General features: G+C 40.3%; 2 protein-coding genes across 5 annotated transcripts in view; both read right to left on the bottom strand.

Moving 5' to 3' along the window:
• Positions 1-7851, bottom strand: part of ell (elongation factor RNA polymerase II) — a 26600-nt gene extending 18749 nt beyond the window's left edge. For 2 of the 3 annotated variants that reach the window (XM_057325641.1, XM_057325642.1), the window contains exon 1: positions 7664-7851. In XM_057325641.1, coding sequence (XP_057181624.1) covers positions 7664-7798 — 135 coding nt within the window. In that variant the 5' untranslated portion in view covers positions 7799-7851. Of the gene's footprint in view, positions 1-6480; positions 6686-7663 lie in introns of all 3 variants that reach the window. The other variant, XM_057325643.1, reaches the window with a different exon arrangement.
• Positions 7852-8713: 862 nt separating this feature from the next.
• On the bottom strand, positions 8714-16864 carry fkbp8 (FKBP prolyl isomerase 8). 2 transcript variants are annotated; one of them, XM_057326294.1, is made up of 9 exons: positions 16732-16864; positions 13845-14113; positions 13588-13757; positions 13395-13483; positions 13019-13239; positions 12671-12843; positions 12399-12476; positions 9712-9846; positions 8714-9556 (listed from the first exon to the last, which is right to left on the bottom strand). In XM_057326294.1, the coding sequence occupies exons 2-9, from the start codon at positions 14104-14106 to the stop codon at positions 9470-9472; spliced, it is 1215 nt and encodes a 404-aa protein (XP_057182277.1). In that variant the 5' UTR covers positions 14107-14113; positions 16732-16864; the 3' UTR covers positions 8714-9469. The 2 variants fall into 2 exon arrangements, with proteins under 2 accessions (XP_057182277.1, XP_057182278.1); XM_057326295.1 differs by lacking the exon at positions 16732-16864 and adding an exon at positions 16205-16223.
• Positions 16865-18326: the final 1462 nt, after the last annotated feature.

The raw sequence follows: 18326 nt of genomic DNA, 5'->3' as shown, positions 1-18326 counted from the left end.
AGAGAGAACATTTTACTTCACGCAAAGCGAAACTAAAACCGCTAATAAAGCAGGCTGTCCTTATCAATGTACAAAATGAAAATAAACACTCGACTCTACATATGGTTATCATATTTATATTATTTATTTCACTTGTTCTTGTTTAGAAAATTAAGCATACAATCACGTTAAGGAAATGCGCGCTCAGACGCAGCCGGCACGCACACACATAACACTGCGCTGAACATTTAAGTTTGTTAAGGCGATTTGTGTTTTCTGTCCACCAATGAATAAAATCATCTCATGAAGTCCTGAAACAAAGTTATTAGTGACAGATTAGAGCAGTGGATGGAAAGAGGTGAGTGAGGCCAACCGTCAAGGTGCAGTTTAAAGCTGTGAACAGCGCCGCAGGAGACTGATGCACGTTTACTAGGGCTGCAACTAATGATTATTTTGATAATCGATTAGTTGGGCGATTACTTTTTTGGTTAATCGATTAATCGGATAAAAATGTAATTACATATTTTGCTTATAATAAGTAAATCAGATATGGGAAAAGTATACACAACTGAACTCATTAGCCTTCTCCCAAAATGTTGTGAATATCTCCATAATTAATACACCTGGTGAGTTGATTCATGTGTCATATTAGAAGCAACTGACAATAGTCTCTCCCAAACGTGGGAGCGAGGGGAGGGTCGGCCAAGGAAATCATTTCTTTGTGCCATGAAAAGTGAGATATTTGTCATTCAAATGTAGTGAAGTACAGTAAAAAGTAAACAGAAAAAGTAATACTTAAGTACAAATACTCAAAAAGTGTACATAAGTACAGTTCTCAAGTAAATGTACTTCGTTACCCACCTCTGAACTAAATAAACCACCAAATCAGGGTATTTAGCCTATTATGTACTTTGCAAAGTGCAAACGCCACAAATTGGGTCTTACTAATATAATCTTTAATTTTGTCATTTAAAACACCTCTCCCCTTTAAACGTTAAAACTGCGCAGCTTGAAGAGATGCATGCAAAACGCGTCTGACTTAAAAACTGCGCACCTCGCGCTGCACGGAGAGACGCATGCACCGAGAGACACGTCTGACTTTAAAACTGCACAACTTGTGCCGCACGGAGAGACGCATCCACGGAGAGACACGTGTGACTTTTAAACTGCGCACCTCGCGCTGCACGAAGAGACAAGTGTGATTTTAAAACTGCGCAGCACGGAGAGACACGTGTGACTTTAAAACTGCGCACTTCGCGCTGCACGAAGAGACGCATCCACGGAGACACGTCTGACTTTAAAACTGCGCAGCTCATGCTGCACGGAGAGACACATCTAAAACGGTAATTTTAAAAGGGAAGAAGATGCGCTTGATTTATAACTGCGCAGCTCGCAAGTGACGTCACAGACCAACTGATCGATAGTCAACGAATTTCATTATCGATTATTATCGATTTTATCGATTAGTTGTTGCAGCCCTAACGTTTACATTATGTATTATTGTATGATCAACATTATATATTTATATGTAATTCTTTCAGTATCTCTGTTAAAAATGTATATTACAAATCAATCTGTTATTTTCAGTAATGATGCTGTTAAAAATATTTTTGTAGACTTTTCAAGTTTTGTTTTTCTACATTATCTAATGGTCTGTTAATGGTGGAGGCCTCATGGTTTAGGTAAATTATCACACTGCATGAATAAATGATTATGTGTGTGAGGAGGAAATAGAATAAGCTGGTTGTAATAATAATGCTTTAGTTATTTCTATAGTCTTTGTGTAAAATTTCAACAAAATGTTTGAATTGAGAGGTTTGGACTTTTTTCACTGAAATAAATAAAGTACCGAAAAAAGGTACCGTTTGGTACCGGCACCGAATTCCAGGTACCGTTTTGGTACCGGTACCGGCTAAAAAGTGAACGGTACCCAAACCTACTGGCCTGGCACCTAACCTCACTTTCAAAAAACAAAATCCATGGCAGTCACCTGTGAATGAGAAAAATTCAAACAAATTGCAAGGTAAAGATACTTCAGGTTGTGCTTCCTCTCTGATGCCACTAAAGTCATTTCCTTGGTTGATAAGCCCAGACACCGAACACAGAGAAACACACACCAAGTAATGTAGTTTTGCTATGGAGAACTAGATAAACGCTCTCTCACAAGATCATTAGGTCCCTTTAATGACAATTTCCACAGACTGCTGACCAAAGCGATCTGTACATGCTATTCTCTGGAGGACTGGCTTAGGCTCAACGGAATGTAATGTAGAAATTTACACGGCTGACCCATGATCCAAAAATAACTTAATTACTTAACCTATTGATAACTTAAAACTAAGACTTTGATTTCCTTTGAGAGAACACCGGGTCCAATTTCATTCTTCCTTTGCCCTTAATTCGTCATAAATGTTACAACAAACAGGTTAATCTGAATGGCTTAAATATGGCCTTGTTTTAAACAATTGGATGCTAAATCTTTGCCTTAGGGTGAACTCTCACTTGTCCCGGTTGCTCTCAACTGTGCCCGAGCGCGATTGTCTCCCCTCCCCACTCCCCCGCTGGCCTGCGCTCACATTGCTCTTTACCATCCACACCCGGGCACGCTTTCATCATTATGATGCGACTGCTTCGAATCAAACGAAAAACAAAGCGATCCCTGTCAACACAACGGAATCCATCGCAATGTTCAGTTTGGGGCTTATTAGATGAGTTTAACTTCATGCGCGCACTGCACAGACCGATCTGCTTAAATGAAGTCATTGTCATACGAGCGATACGAGAGTAAATGGCTCATTATGCTTTTAAATCGCCCTCTCGTACTTTATTATCGTAAAGCCTATTTTTACACACGTTGGATTATGTTTGACAAACCTGGAGTAGTTTTGGCTGCGATGACACACGCCTGCACGTGTAAGTGCGCCGTTTACCAGTTTTTTACGGTGACAGCTGAATCTCAGGGAGGAATTTAAACAGTCGCATAATTCACGTCATGCTTTCAGTTCTGCGCTCCGGCGCGATTTGCACTCACATTACATATGTACCACGCCCGAGCCCAACCGCACCGTGCTCTGGCCCACCTCTTCCAAGTGAGCCAGGGACCGCTAAACGAACCATGCCCGGGCGCGATACGGAGCAATCACACTAGTCAAATGAACCGGGCTCATCCTCTTGTCATTTCAAACCTTTCTTTCTTCTGCAGAACACAAAGTAAGATATTTTGAAGACTGTTCAGCAACAGTACGCATTCACTTCTATTGTATAGACACAAAACCAATGCAAGTGGGTACTGCTGTTGTTCGGTTACCAACATTCTTCAAAATATTTTCTTTTGTGTTCTGCAGAAGAAAGTCGTACAGGTATGAAATTAAAACAGGGTGAGTAAATGATGACAGAATTTTTATTAGCTGGATAACAAAACCTTTAAAAAGAAATTTAAAAAAATATTTCTGAGAAATACCTGATGTAATAAAGGCGACACAAAGCATTTGCTTATTGTCGTGCAAACAGCAGGGCTACCCGGTAAAGCGGCCGACCCATTTATTTGAAGTCCAAAGACATTTCTGAACATAATTTTCTCTCTATCGAACGTCATGTTTAGCACAGAGGTAAAGAGCAGCTTGAGTCCTGATACACCAAATGACTAATGACACTGCGACAGACAGGATCTACTTTTTCTTCTGAGAAACATGGGTGAAAGTGATGCAAGTTGGCTGCTACAAGTAGCAAAAAAGACATCACGGAGCACTGGACCAACCGCTGTGTAGATAAAACAGTGCATAGATTTATTTCGAAGGAGGGAAAATGTAGAGACTGAATTCAGGGTTCGACTTGAGTCGGTAAGCAAGCACCTGAACACACCGGCACTGCAAAGAAAACCACATTAAAAAAAGATTACTTAGCATGCGCTGTTAAACACAAACTGACACAATGCCTTCAATTTATATATCGGTCTATAAACATCACAATAGCGTTTTACATTAATTTAAAGGGGTCATATGGCGCTGTGAAGAGGGAGGCGTGACAAGAGCCGTGGGAGGAGCAAGCGAGGCCGGTGATGCGATTCATAATGAGCGTCAGCTGGGCGCCACCGGCCTCGTATCTCCCACAGAGGAGATTGGAAGCATAAAAGGCCGAGCGGCAGGAGCATACGGCGAGAGAGGACCGGGCCCAGACAGGTAAGTTTTGTTTACGTTTGTGTGGCCAGCAGTCGTCCGTGAGGGGCTGCCGGCCTGTTTTTACTGCTGTTTATTGTTTATTTATTTTTGATTAAAGTGTTTAAATGGTCGCCGGTTTCCGCCTCCTTCCTTCCCGTTTATCGAGTTTATTACAGTGGTGCCGAAACCCGGGAGGAAGGAGGGACATGCTGTCAAAGAGTCCTCGCCGCTGAGGGGGTTCGCGGTGCCGAAGAGTTCGGGCAGCGTGGACGAGAGAAGTCCACGAGCGGCTGCCCGAGGCGGTGGTGCTGGCACGTGTGCCCGGACGGGGCAAAGACCTTGCGCCGTGTCCTGGGTCTGAGGTGGGGTGGCTGCCGTCCGCGAGGGAGAGGAGAGGTCAGCACCGCTTGCCGTGGGCCGGAGCCTGCTACCGTCCGCTGGATCAGGGAGGAGCAGGAAGCGGGGAACCTGCTGCCGGCTGCCCTCGGTCGGAGGAGCCACCGCCGGCCGCCAGGACACGAGGACCTTGCTGCCATGCCCCTGGGTCTGAGGTGGGGTGGCTGCCTTCCGGGAGGGAGCGGAGGAGTCAGCCCCGCTTGCCATGGGCCGGAGCCTGCTGCCATCCGCCGTGTAGGGGAGGAGCAGGAAGCGGGGGACTTCCTGCCGGCTGCCCTCATCCGGAGGAGCCATCACCGGCCGCCAGGGGGCCGAGGAGGAGCGAGGGAGTGTCCAGTACCACCGCATGGCACCGCGAGGAAGAGCCTCTCGGCTGGTTGAAAACCGAGCGACAGCGTGTCGGGGAACCGGACTAATTTTTTTTCTTCCTCTCTCCCCTCTCCCGCCCCTGGTCCTTCAGTCTCCGTTCTCTCGTCTCGTCGGTCCATACCCCCAGGCGCTGGGGCCATTGGGACTGGCCCCCCGGGGGGGGAGTAGGCGTAGTCCTGTGGGTACCCCCCGGCCTGTGAGGGGCGATGGGGGTATGTGACGAGGGAGGCGTGACGAGAGCCGTGGGAGGAGCAAGCGAGGCCGGTGATGCGATTGATAATGAGCGTCAGCTGGGCGCCACCGGCCTTGTATCTCCCACGGAGGAGATCGGAAGCATAAAAGGCCGAGCGGCAGGAGCATACGGCGAGAGAGGACCGGGCCCGGACAGTTAAGTTTTGTTTACGTCCGTGAGGGGCTGCCGGCCTGTTTTTACTGCTGTTTGTTGTTTATTTATTTTTGATTAAAGTGTTTAAATGTTCGCCGGTTCCCGCCTCCTTCGTTCTCGTTTATTGAGTTTATTACAGGCGCGAATATGTTTTTTCTGTGTCTTTGGTGTGTTTTAAGTTGCCCATGCATGTATTAGACTGTAAAATTGCAAAAATGAAAGTGTCGGAACAAAAGATGCATTCTATCTAAAAGCGAATGCTCACCCAGACCTGCCTGAAACGCCTCGTGTAACCACACCCCCACAAATCTACCTCAGTTCGTGGTATGATTTGACTAAGACCGCAAGTAAGGTGGGCATACCTGTCAGAACAACTGCATTGGAACCTGATGTTCCAAATATGGTAAGAGGCATTACATTTCCGTCACACAGTTGCAGTATTCGACCAATCACCAAACACTGGTTAACTGGCCAATCATAGCACACCTCGCTTTTCAGAGTGATGAGCTTTGTAAAAAATCAGCACAGAGAGACGGGGCAAAGAGGAGATACAAACATGCACGGTATGTGGAAAATACAGCGGTTGTTAACACATTGCATTACATCTAAAACAAACGATAATATTCATTTTAGCTGTGTCATATGACCCCTTTAATAACATACATTTGGGCATATAGGTCCTATGTATCATATGTAACACGAACACGCATGTGTGTGACACACGACACACAAGTTGCTAACACTCCTCAAAACATGAGCGGAGACGAAGACAAAAGACGACACCAAATCTCCCTCGAATGGTGCCTTTCCGGTTTGTTGAAATATAACCAAGACTTCCTAAAGCTCGAGACAGAGACAAGCATGGTCGCTACAACAATCTAAATATCCATCTAGGCACATTTTGCAAAGGTTGCTAAAATGCCCTTAGCAATAAAAGCAAATTCAAATATGCAAACATGCCAAACTAAGGCTTGCTTTAAACTTTCTGGTGCACCATTTGTGCACTGCGCTCGAATGCTAAAAATACTCACAAGCAAAGCTTCAGCTTTAGAGTGTCACATGTAACCGGTCGACTTCAGTTTCACATATCACATCCAAGGACTAGTCCGTATTAATCGCCGCATAGAAGCGCAATGCTTAAACCAGACTTGGAAAGGTTTGCATTAAAAAACCATTTAGCTACTCAGCAGTTACCATCATTCTGGGTGTAGACTGAAAGCTGCAATTTTTCTTCCTATCATCCTGTTTTCTGACATCATCACAGTTAGTGTGACTCAACTTCTGCTCTTGTTTGAATGTGAATAGACTTGGCCCTTGTCGCGTCTTGTATCGAGTTGCGTTTGCTCTATTATACCAGACACCGTGCACCACCGTGGCATCGCTGTGGCCTTCCTTTGATCTGAAACACCAAAGATCAATATGTCATTATCAAATACAATCCACCTGACAAACCTGTTGCCCCCTAAATGGATTCTGATACAATCTGTTAACCTAGACCAAGTTGTGTCCCGAGCTATTTTAAGCATGTTTTCAACCATCTGCTGATTTAACATTAACACAATTTAAAGACATAGAAGCATGTTTGAAAGCTGCCTGTTTAACATCAAATCCCTTTTAGCTGGCATTAAGTACTAAGGTTCTGTGTTTAAACTGAACTAATACATTCAGCAAACAATGTTATCTCAGCAATGACATGGGCTTGGTAAAATACTGACTACCTCACATAACTTTATCTCTTTTTAAAGCAGATAAGCTTGTGGCTTTATGAAACTGGAACAGGAGACCTATTAAAATAATAATAACAACTCAATTAAATTGACAACACAGACCGAAAAGCTTACAGCGTCTCAGACTGACTGACGTTCTAACCAACAAACCAAATAAGATACGCCGTTCGACGTTAACGTTACTTGATATCTTAAATATAATTTGGACAGCATATATTTCTATATCGATTTACATGACTTTTCAGGCCCGTTTAAAACGTTTCCAAACACTTTCACGTTTTTTATAAACCCTGTTTCTTTAAAACAAACTAGACTGCTTGCCACCACTCCAACATGACCAACCCAGTAACGTTAACGTTACACACAAGTTATTCGGTTTTATGAACTAATGTAACTGGTGTTTATATAACAACCCCGTCAGTGTTTGTAAGTTAGTTTATAGTGAGGAGGACAACGCCAGGTTGTCGCATGCACTGGTTATCGAAACCCAAGTTCCTGCTCGCTTTCAGGGGAATTTGTTCAGCTGAGCGGGTGATTTGCTGTCAGACGGCGAAATAACTGTCGCCTGCTGCTCTCTGACTGTGAACGCGCACGGTTAGCCTGTTAGCACTGTACATCCAAGCTCGCGTTGTGCTCGACGCGGGTCTTACCTTGTTGCTCTGATAGTCCTCGAAGGCTCGCAGCGCGCTGTCAGTCAATTTGACGTGATAGACGGATATATTGCTGCCATTGCTGACTCTTCCACAGGACAGTCCGTAGCACTGCTCCTCCTTCAACGCCGCCATCTTGCTCACATTTCCCACCACGCTCACGCGCCTCTGCCGTAAACGCAACAAGCAGCTCGAGCGAGCGAGGGACATGATTATTCATGATGCGTGAATTACGTACAGGCACGAGGGGGCGTGGCTTCTGGGTGATAATGAGAGAAATGAGCCACGAATGGCGTCATTAGAAAGAGATTTATGATAGATTTGTACTTTGTCAACAATAGGCAATCGTTTATTTTTTATCGTAAAAGGTTTGATAAAACTCATTTCAGGTTATGTTGCCAGACACCGGAAAACTCATGGTTAGGGGTGGGGGAAGCGTTTGGATCGGACGCTAGTTACTCATAGAGCTGCGTCAGAATAACGTCAATGTCTGAAAATACCCCATGAATAGGGAATGCCCCCTAAAACTCATTCCAGGGAAAGCGATGTGTTTCGTCACGTTATAAACCTCAAACACATTTTATATTCCTGTTATAAAGCATTGTTTTCCTCAAATATTCAGGTTGTAGGTTTCTTTTCTAACTTGTAATTGATGTCGCCTTAAACTTTTAAACTTTGCTTTGTAAATAATTTGAGGTGTGGCATCTTTCTTGTAAACTTTATACTTCAGAGAAACTTAAGACGTTTAAAGATTCCCTTCTGACATTGCTCGAATGTTCAGCATTCAACATGTTATCGACAGTGATTATGTCATTTATTATTAGGATATTGAATTGCAATTGGTCTCCTTTCTTAAATCTATTTTAATCCGAGTTGTGATTGGTCTTTCCGTCTTTGCGTGTATTTAACCATTTATTCTGTAGCCTACTGTAAACACTGCTGAGTGGACCATAAACTTGACCAGACAGTACAACACAGTGTTTTTTTGTTCACGAAATGCATATCAAGTAAGTTTTTTTTCCAATATTCCAAGAAATCACCATATTGTCAACTCAATGCAAAAGTTTATTTCAGGGTAGAAAACAACAGGGAATGCTGAAAGTTTCCAACACTACAAAACAGGAATGGGAACTGAGACGATCGGGTTTTTAAAAATTACACGTGTGTTCATCCCAAATAAAAAAATTGTACACTAAATGCACATTATACTTCTAGAAGCTGCAAAACAAATATCTGGAATATCTTCTCATTGCTTGGTCATGAAAATCTCAGGCTTTCAAAATATTATTAAAGGAACCTGAAAAAAGCATCAAAAACTAAACCCAGTAATGTACAACATCCGTGTATGATTCTGAAAATGTGCTCAGTATTTAGTGTCAGTAATTAATATTAGAAGGTATCGTACGGCAAAGAAAAAGAATACCATCACATTCAATGTCTGAAAACTGTCAACAAGCAATTTTCAGTTCACCAAAATAACAAGGAAGAATAGCAAGTTCTGTTGTTTTCATTCTGAGTGAAACACTGGACAATTTAAACAAACATAACTATCCAGCGACACCACTACTGTACATAGATAAATTTCTTATTTTTGCCTGGGAACCTTTCTGTACATAAATACTAAATACAAATTTTATAATATCTATTTCTCCCCAAGCTGAACTTTCATGCATTTAAATAAAGAAGATTACCATTATTTAAAATGACTACAGAGCCATTTCATTTCAATATTCTGTAAGCTGTCTAAGAGGTTTGCTTAGTTTCTTCTGCAACATCACGTCGACCATCTTGTCACAGTGACTTATGTTAATTTCTAGCTGCGATGACGACTGATAAAGCTACACCGCCAATCGCGACAGCCGTGGCACCGAAGAGCCACTTCCAACTGAGACCCTAGAAAGAGAAACACAAAAATGACATTTAATAAACGGGTTCGGGCGGCAGACACGTGGTTTGTAAATATGCAACCCACTTCCTGTTTTGAGTAAACAAACAAGTGTGGTATGAAGTATACCAAATCATTTCATAGGGACAGTTTATTCTCTCACCCATGAAGACTTGGCGCTGTGTTTTTGCACACTGGCATTCGTCGGGTTGCCCAGCATCTTTTTATACATGGCTTGTTCGGCTCCTTTCTGCTCCGAGTGCTTCTTCACAAGCTTCGACAGCTCAGCATGGATGGTCTGCCGAGAAGAGGGCAGAGAGTGAGATGTGTGTGGTGATGGAAAAAAAGCCAGGCTGATGAAACTGTTGCTCACACCGACACACGAGAAACGATCTTACATGAAAATGTTGCCAGAACTTGAACATAATTCAGGATGTAAACAACTTCAAGGCATTTTCTCAGTATTAGCTAGAAGATAAAAGCAGAAGTGAAAGATGCATCTTGTACTAAAGAAATGTGGGTCAAGGCACGTATGGATTACCATGAAAAGGTTGTTTTTCACCTCATATGACCTTAAAATCAAGACACCTGAGCTTCATTCTCAGCATTCTTGAGTAAAGAGGCTTAGATATTCAGTAGTCTGAGCCAATGACAGCGCAGACACTTGGATTCACATTATAGACAATAAATGTAATTATGAAAGACGGAGGTAATATTTTAAAAAATGACATTTGATTATAGTCAGCAAATAGAATTATTGTTTTTTTTTTGTAAAAAAAGTATGCTTTGCAGCTATAAATTCCTGAAACATAATATCTAGTGAAATTGGTTTTAAAGTCTGATTTACGTTAGTGTAATTTATTTGGACAGTTAAAAACAAATTAATAAATTTATCTAAAACACCGTAAACGTAATGCAACGTAACTTCAACGCAACGTAAATGTAACACAACGTAAACATTACGAAAAAAATGTATTAGGATTCCACACCTTTTGACTTGTAGACCACTTCGGAAAACATAAACAATGTTAATCCAATGCTGGTCCAGAAGAACTTCCTGTTTCAGTTTTTTAAAGATCGGGTATCATGCTATTTTATGCATTCTGACCTTTTTACACCGTTAAACGTGCTGGCTTCTCATGCTTAACATGGTCAACTTGTTAAAAAACGAGTTGGACGTATGACGTAGTATTTCTGTACTTGATGCACTCCCCCAGCAATCCAACTTGTTTCGGAAAGTTTTTTATAATTCTGGATCCCTGTGACAACACAGGGATCCAGAATTATAAAAACTTTCCGAAATATTCCTTTTATTGGCCATTCTCCAGGAAAAGCACGGCAAGGCGAAAGAAAGAGCCAGCCCACGAGCGAGACCCATTACCATCACGGTTCTCTGCGCTGTGTCAAGATGGGCTGCGCTGCAGCTCGATACTCTTGCAATAGTGAAGTTGAGGCGTGTTTGTTTGTTCACGGCATTTCAGTGATGGATGTTATATAAACGGTGGATATAACGCTGGATTTGGAGATCGTTTGAAACTGATAAAATGGCGCGGTCCCAGTGCTAAAAGTTGCCGGACATAAACTGTACGCGGTAAGTAAAACTAAGTCATACGTCTGTGTTTTGTTGGCAATCGGTGTGTACGTGCATAATGTACAAAACACGAAGGGATGATGTGATGATGTGATGCTAGCTCGTGCTGTAGTTCCGTCCCACTCTCCCAACTAGTCCCACCTCTAGCAGCTCGTGCTTTTCCAGAAATAATCGTACAGCTGTATCTCTCTTTTATAAATTTGATCAACTAAATACTTTTTGAAGATATGACGTATGCAATACTACTGTATAGGAACTCAAGATTAATATGAGATTGGAGAAACTGCCTGTGATACGCGACAGTTTGAAAAACATACAACCAACAGAACATTTATAACTAAAACAAAACGTTCAATGAATATCTTTAAAATATCATTATATATGTAAGATAAAAAAGGAGTAAAAAATAAAACCATAAGAGCTTCTGGACCAGTGTTTACATCTTGCGACATGGCCTATACATTTCCATACATGTGTCGGTTATTTGAGAAGTGGATGTTTTTATAAAACATTTTTTATATAAGACCGTCCAGGCTATAAGCAGATAAACTCTCCCTAATTCACACCTTACTGACACTTTTAAACCTTTGCTATGATGAAGCAACACTACTCAACCCTCAATATTTAATATATCAAACACTGCCCCTAAAAATAAAGGTTAAACACTATAAAACTAATAATTAAACTAATTAGTTGCATATTAATAAGTAGCACCTACTGTGAAGGGCATCTCAAATGTGCCCTTTCAAGAGTCCGAGTCAAAATATTACATGACAACCTGTTATTTCATTTAATTACTGATTAACTGACTAACCCGAGAATACCACAAGCAAACAAAATGTCTGTCAGATGGAAGAAAGCAATGCTATACTTGAGTCTCTATCTCTAAAGACCAGACACATGAGAACGGGTGGGGGGTGTATTTGTGCAGACGTAGGTGGGTTGGCAGTGCGAGAAGGCTCATACAGCAGAAAGCAATGGCAGTCAGATGGCAGGACACGGGGAACCTCATCCGTCCGCCTCTGTAAGCAGAATGGGGGAACGCTGCTTTAGATATGGCAAGTGTGCGGAGGGACCCAACTATTTTTAGACACGGATAGAAATAAGATCCTGGGAGTTTGTGAACACTATGTTCCTTCTGGCTTGGACGGGTTCCATTTGGGGGTCTGCAGCGCCATCTGTTGGTGATCTTGGGGGATGCAAGTATAGTTTAAATGCTAAAAATAATCAACTATATTTTTACATCTGTTCTGCATTACCTTGTTACTAGGCTCCAACTTCAAGGCGCTCTTTAGAGTTCTAATGGCTTCGGCAGTCTCGCCCTGCAGAGCAAGAACCTGCAGACAAAACCCACATCACATGACAACAGTTTGTAATCTCAACACATCTGAATCTCTTCCCCATCCTGTCTTATGTTTCCTCAACCGGCAGTCTGAATGGAACCAAACAGATGCCTGCTGTCGTTGAGTCTAAAAACTCATTACTATGAGAGCAAGTGAAAACGATATGCTTCAAAACCCGGAAAACCAACCTTGCCTTTGCGGAACAGGGCTTTGACATTGTCTGGCTGGTGTGCCAGGACGGAGACGCAAGATCGCAGCGCGGCATCGTAGTGGTCTAGCTTGAGTTGTGCGGCGGCCATGTTGTTGAGACATTTCACCTTCATGTCCAGAAGTTCTTCCTCTTCCTGCTCACTGATGTCCACTGCGATAAAAGATCAATGATTAGTGCATGCAAAGACACATGAGATACAACCCAATAATATATCAAGCCATCCAGTACGTCAACTAAAAGCATTTATACATTTATGAGAATGTTATGAATGACATTTTTGAGTAGAAGTATAAAACTCAACAGCAGGTCACACACGACCTCTCACCTCTGGAACTTGCTTCTGTTATCTGCAGCGCGATTCCATACGAGTTAATGGCAAAAGCGTAGTCAGCGTGCTGATAGTGAACGTTTCCTCTCTCTCTCTTTTTATTGGCCAGGTTAATTCTCTCCGAGGGTGGCATGAGCTCCTGGTCTGGAGCATCGGCTACCGACAAAAGCTGGACCTCTAGCGTGAGGTCAGCGTTAGGGGGAATAGCTGGTGAAGAGCTGAAAGGTGGAGATAAAGTAACCTATGCTGTATGAGGTGATCCATTCTCATTTATAATTAAATTAAATTATATTTAAATTCTCAATTAAATCATTCACAATTGCAATAAAAATCTGAAAATAACTTAGTGCGTCTCAGTTTCAGTTAACCTAACCTTCCAAGAGCACCATACGCGTATTTTGCACCAACTTCAACAAGAGCCTTTTCATTGGTTTCCATCAACTGCACAGTGAGATCCAGGGCCTACAAATGAAAGAAGCCAATAACATTGTCATTTCAATTTGTTGACAATTAAGGGGCTCTTATGTTCAGACAACACAGAAGATGACATCAGATAATGAACGTACCTGGATGACATCCCCATCACCAAGAGTAAAAGATAAGTCAGGCTGCTCATCCACCACGGTTCCATCAGTGAGAGAGGTTTTAAGATGAATAGTGACATTTTGACCTCTCTGGGGTCTGCTGTCTGGACCTGCACCAGGTTCCAGAACCTTCTTTTTGAGCTGTCCGTTACCTGTTTGTTACAAAGAGAAAGTCTTAAAGTGACAGTTCACCCAACAATGAAACCTGCTGGACACAACAACATACAGGTCCTCAGTACTTAAAACATCCAGCCACTCTTCTGTCTGTGTGGGAGTTTGGTCCGCATTCACATCTGATTTAGCAGCGTCTTTAGCAACATTGTTTTTCTTCTGTCCTCCACCTGCATCTTCTAAAGGCGGTAGGTCTTCATCCACGTCGTCTTCCATGTCTTTCAACATCTCAAAGTCTTCCCCACTGTCCAGCAGAGAGGCACGCTCAAGTTTCTTTCCCGACAGCACCTCCTCTTGGTTATCACCGTTCACATCCTTGCTGTCGGCCATTTGGTCTCTGTAGGAGCAGAGAAGAGTAACAGGTTTAAGCCCATTGCACATTGAGTCCGAAATTTGCGTCCGAAATTTCCGCACGTTAAAAAATAAATACGACCTCACGTCGTGTCAATCACATTCACACACTGCCTCCGATATTTTCGTCCGTCATGAAAAAATTCGGACCGGGTTCGATTTTCTGCATTTTTCACATCCGTCAAGCATTTTGAGTGGCCTTTTTTAACAATTCAGAGACACCGTACAAACGAGAGGCAAATACGAAAAAACGCATACGAAAATTTCGGACTGTATGTGCAAAGACATTTAGTCTGACACAGCATAACATAGAGGGAATATGAATGAATCTGCATCCTTTTAGACCGCAGATGACCTGCATTTAAGCAATTATATATGTAGGGAAATATATAAATTCAAAAACGGATCTTCAACAACTCTTTAAATGAAATAGTATGTAGTGTTACACCTTACCTGATGATTTTAGGTTTTCTTAACATGATTATGAGAGCATTCACTCATCTAATGTGATATATTGTTAAGGCAGACTACTAGCTATAGTCCTAATAAACCATTTCAGACCGCTAAACAGTGCAAAACTACTGGTTTCCTCCCACCTATTGTTTATTGTATACATATCTGCACTAAATGACGCAAGTTGCTAAGATAAGGCTAAAGTTTAGAGAAACTGGAAATCTCCAATGTGAAGGTCGAGCAGCGATCTTAAATGGGTCGAACATGAAATGGAAAATCAAAAAAACTAGCTGACATTATTTGCTAAGAGCCCTCGCAGTTCAGATTTCTACACTTGGCATCTCTGTAAATGATAAACCAAAAGAAGTTTAACTTGTATATCTCATACAGTATTATCTGTTCAACTGCAGAATCATACACGGGTGATTCTCACAAAATCTTGGTTTAAAGATGTCAAACATGATTTTCTTAAAAACACTAGTATCAACAAATTCCCTTTATATTCATTTATAACAAGGTATGACATGTTTAAAGGCATTAATTTCCAAATTTTTACTGACAGTTTAACACATTTAAAAAAACAAAACAAAAAAAGCTTAACAAATTCTCATTACCGTTACTATTTAAAACTGTCAATCTCATAGTATGTTTTGCTAAAAACCAGCGAAGCCATGATGCCTAAGCAAGTTTTAATTAATCATACATAAGACATTAATGAATTATATTTAAATAGAATATTATACATGTAAAATGTATAATATGTTTACATGTTTGTATACATGTTTCTTCGCAAAAAAATGAAACTTAATGTAAATATATTTTTGTGTTTTTAAACAGTCTTTAAAAAACATTAAGGAGGATGAGAATATTAGTCCTGGACACTTCTTTCTTCCACTATTCCTTCATTTTTATTATACATGAATATTCTATCAATAGTTTATGTCATTTGAGAACATCTAGTAGAACATCCAATTGTTTTTTCACAATATTTTCATTTTACTCTGTTTAAATTACAACATATAATGCACTTAAGACAAATCAGGATGCGTTACGGTTATGAGAATTTCAGCCGAAAAGGTGATAAAATACATAAATAATTCATTCCTATGTCAAAATTATGTTTTGTCCAAGGTAGAGAACACAATTATCTTTATTGTGATCATTTTTTTGTGTAACCGAATTGTATGTTTTATAATTCAAATCTTTACTGCCATGATGTTTTAGGGGTTTCGTGAGAATCACCCACACAATTTCATCTTTCGCATGGCAAGATACAACCCTTTATACAGGACTGTAGCGACTGAAACACGTGAATAAATACCACAGAGCTATCATTCACTGAGCAGTTAGCACATAGCATGCACAGATGTGCAGAATGTCTATGAATACATAAATAAAAAAAAGATATCAGAGTCTTGTCCATTATTTCTAAACGAATTTGCCTTCCCTTTTTCATTTTCAATCCATCCATACATCCAGTGAATTAAAATAATCGTAAATTCCAAGAATCTAAACGTAACTTAAATAATAATATTACGTTTCTTCTTCACGACATGTGTTTAAATACCATGCGTCTCAAAGACACGTCTAAAACATGGCATGATTTATATCCAAAACATCGTACCTGACCAAAAAACATGAACCTGCTTTGCCATTATCCCCTATAGAGAGCACGTGACCTTTTCTACGTATTCGTTAGTAAACCCTGGTCTTGGTAAAATAATTAAATAAAAATAAATATTATTAAAAATATAAAATAGGAATCAAAACATTGTTTAAAAATATTTAAATACTTCAATGTGCATCTTATTAGTGCTAATATCCTTACGAATATAAGTTACTGACCGGAAATAATGCAATTTTATCAGAAAAAATAGGTCTAACGTTATCCGATAAAGATTCAAAAACGTTGTCTCACACAAGCAGACTAAACGCATATATTCATAAATGAAAGAAAATACCTTTATTAATTTGGAGAAAATCAAGTATTTCCAGAACATTCTAGCAACTTTGCTCGCGTGCACAGGCTCAACGCACGCTACAATTTACTACTTATGAATAACATAGCAGCGTAGCAACTCTTTGTGCTTATTTATATGCATTAAGCGCATTAAAAGTCTTGCAAAACACGAATAATTATAAAATACTTACCGCAGTGTGCGGGAATACCTGCTCGGAGCAGCGCAGCAACAACTTCGACATCAAAAAAGATTCAATCAATGCAACTTCCGGGTAGAGCCAAAGGTCAATCCGACAAATACAAAATAAAAGTCTCTCGGTCAAGGTCGCTTCAATGACTGCGTCGGACCTTTAATTTTTAAGTATAAAAAGTAAAAGTGACCTATTAGTCAGATATGGTGACCCATACCCGAAATGTGACCACTGCATTTAACCCATCCAGAGAGTAGTGAAAAAAAACACGCAAAAAAAATAATAATTAAGTATAACACCGTGTTAAACAACCATTTCGTTTTATGTTCTACAACTACAAAAAATAATATTTCTATGTATTGTTATTGTTTTGTTTTAAAAGACATCTGTGTAAGTGTCTCATACTGGACAAAAATATAAAGCAATAATGCCCTTTTAAAAAACAAAACTGAAACGCACAAAATATCAAATTACATTTATTATTGATGCAATCATTTCTTTTTATAAGCAATTTTTCTTTTTTCTTCTTTGATTCTAAAGAAACTTTACAATATAAAGAAACATACAAAGGACATATTTACCAACACAAGACACCTAGGCCCTAGGGACAATGAACCGAGCTACCCTACTATGAAATACAAAGCAAACCCAAAGGGACAGACTGCTTCATGTTGAATACTGTCATGTCGCAAGAAAGGACAACGAAAATTACAGAAGAATTTCTGTCATTCCCTCCCATGACCCTTCCTTGCTGCATAATTCCTTTCGAAAACATATTCCTAGTGTTACAATACATCACAACAAAAGTGCAGAGATGGTCAACAATTAAAAACTTTAAGAGGATCAGTGAATAACCAAGCAATTCCATTTGAACAATTTCTCTTTTGTGAATAGAAATCTAAATAATTTTCAAAGTTTATAATGTATTTCTCTTTTTAAAAATAATACCCAAAGACCCTCGATTTAATGAAAATGACTTTTTTTCTAATATAGCAATTAATATAATTCATTTGGTGATAATTGTAAAATATCCAATGGGCTGACGAGTTTATCTTAAACTTGCATATTCAATTTGACTCACAATGCTCTTTAATCAAATAACTATTTTTTTCTGTTCGTTCAAACTCATACTCTGTGTTATGTAACACACAACACATCCGTTTCCTGAATGTCTGGAATTCAGGCTTGGATTTAAGGTATGCTCCTTTTTTGAAGAAATAATGCAAAAAACTATTCTGTAACTTGATTTACAGGGGTGACCATCGATCTGCATTTTTACAGCAAAGGCATCTCTTTAAAATACAAAAACACAAACAGAATCTTTATAACTTATTTTCAGCTGTACTCATTGGCTGTGACTGACATATCAAAACATGTCAATGATATCAAAATGCATTTTACAGTATTTACAGTAAAACAAAAGGTGGGGGGTTGGTTCTAGAAAGGTTGCGGGCAAAGATGAGGGGCTGTTCACCACACACGCTACACTCAACCTTAACTTACCAGGAGCCTGGACCTGCTCTCTCAATGTCCAAAAACACATTGTGTACTGTACTTAACACATTTTGGACAAAAGCATTTTAACTGGGATGGCA

The sequence above is a fragment of the Triplophysa rosa genome, linkage group LG25 (assembly GCF_024868665.1).
Source record: "Triplophysa rosa linkage group LG25, Trosa_1v2, whole genome shotgun sequence".
In the NCBI taxonomy this organism is placed as follows: Eukaryota; Metazoa; Chordata; class Actinopteri; order Cypriniformes; family Nemacheilidae; genus Triplophysa; species Triplophysa rosa.
This window is presented reverse-complemented; position numbering and strand designations above follow the sequence as displayed.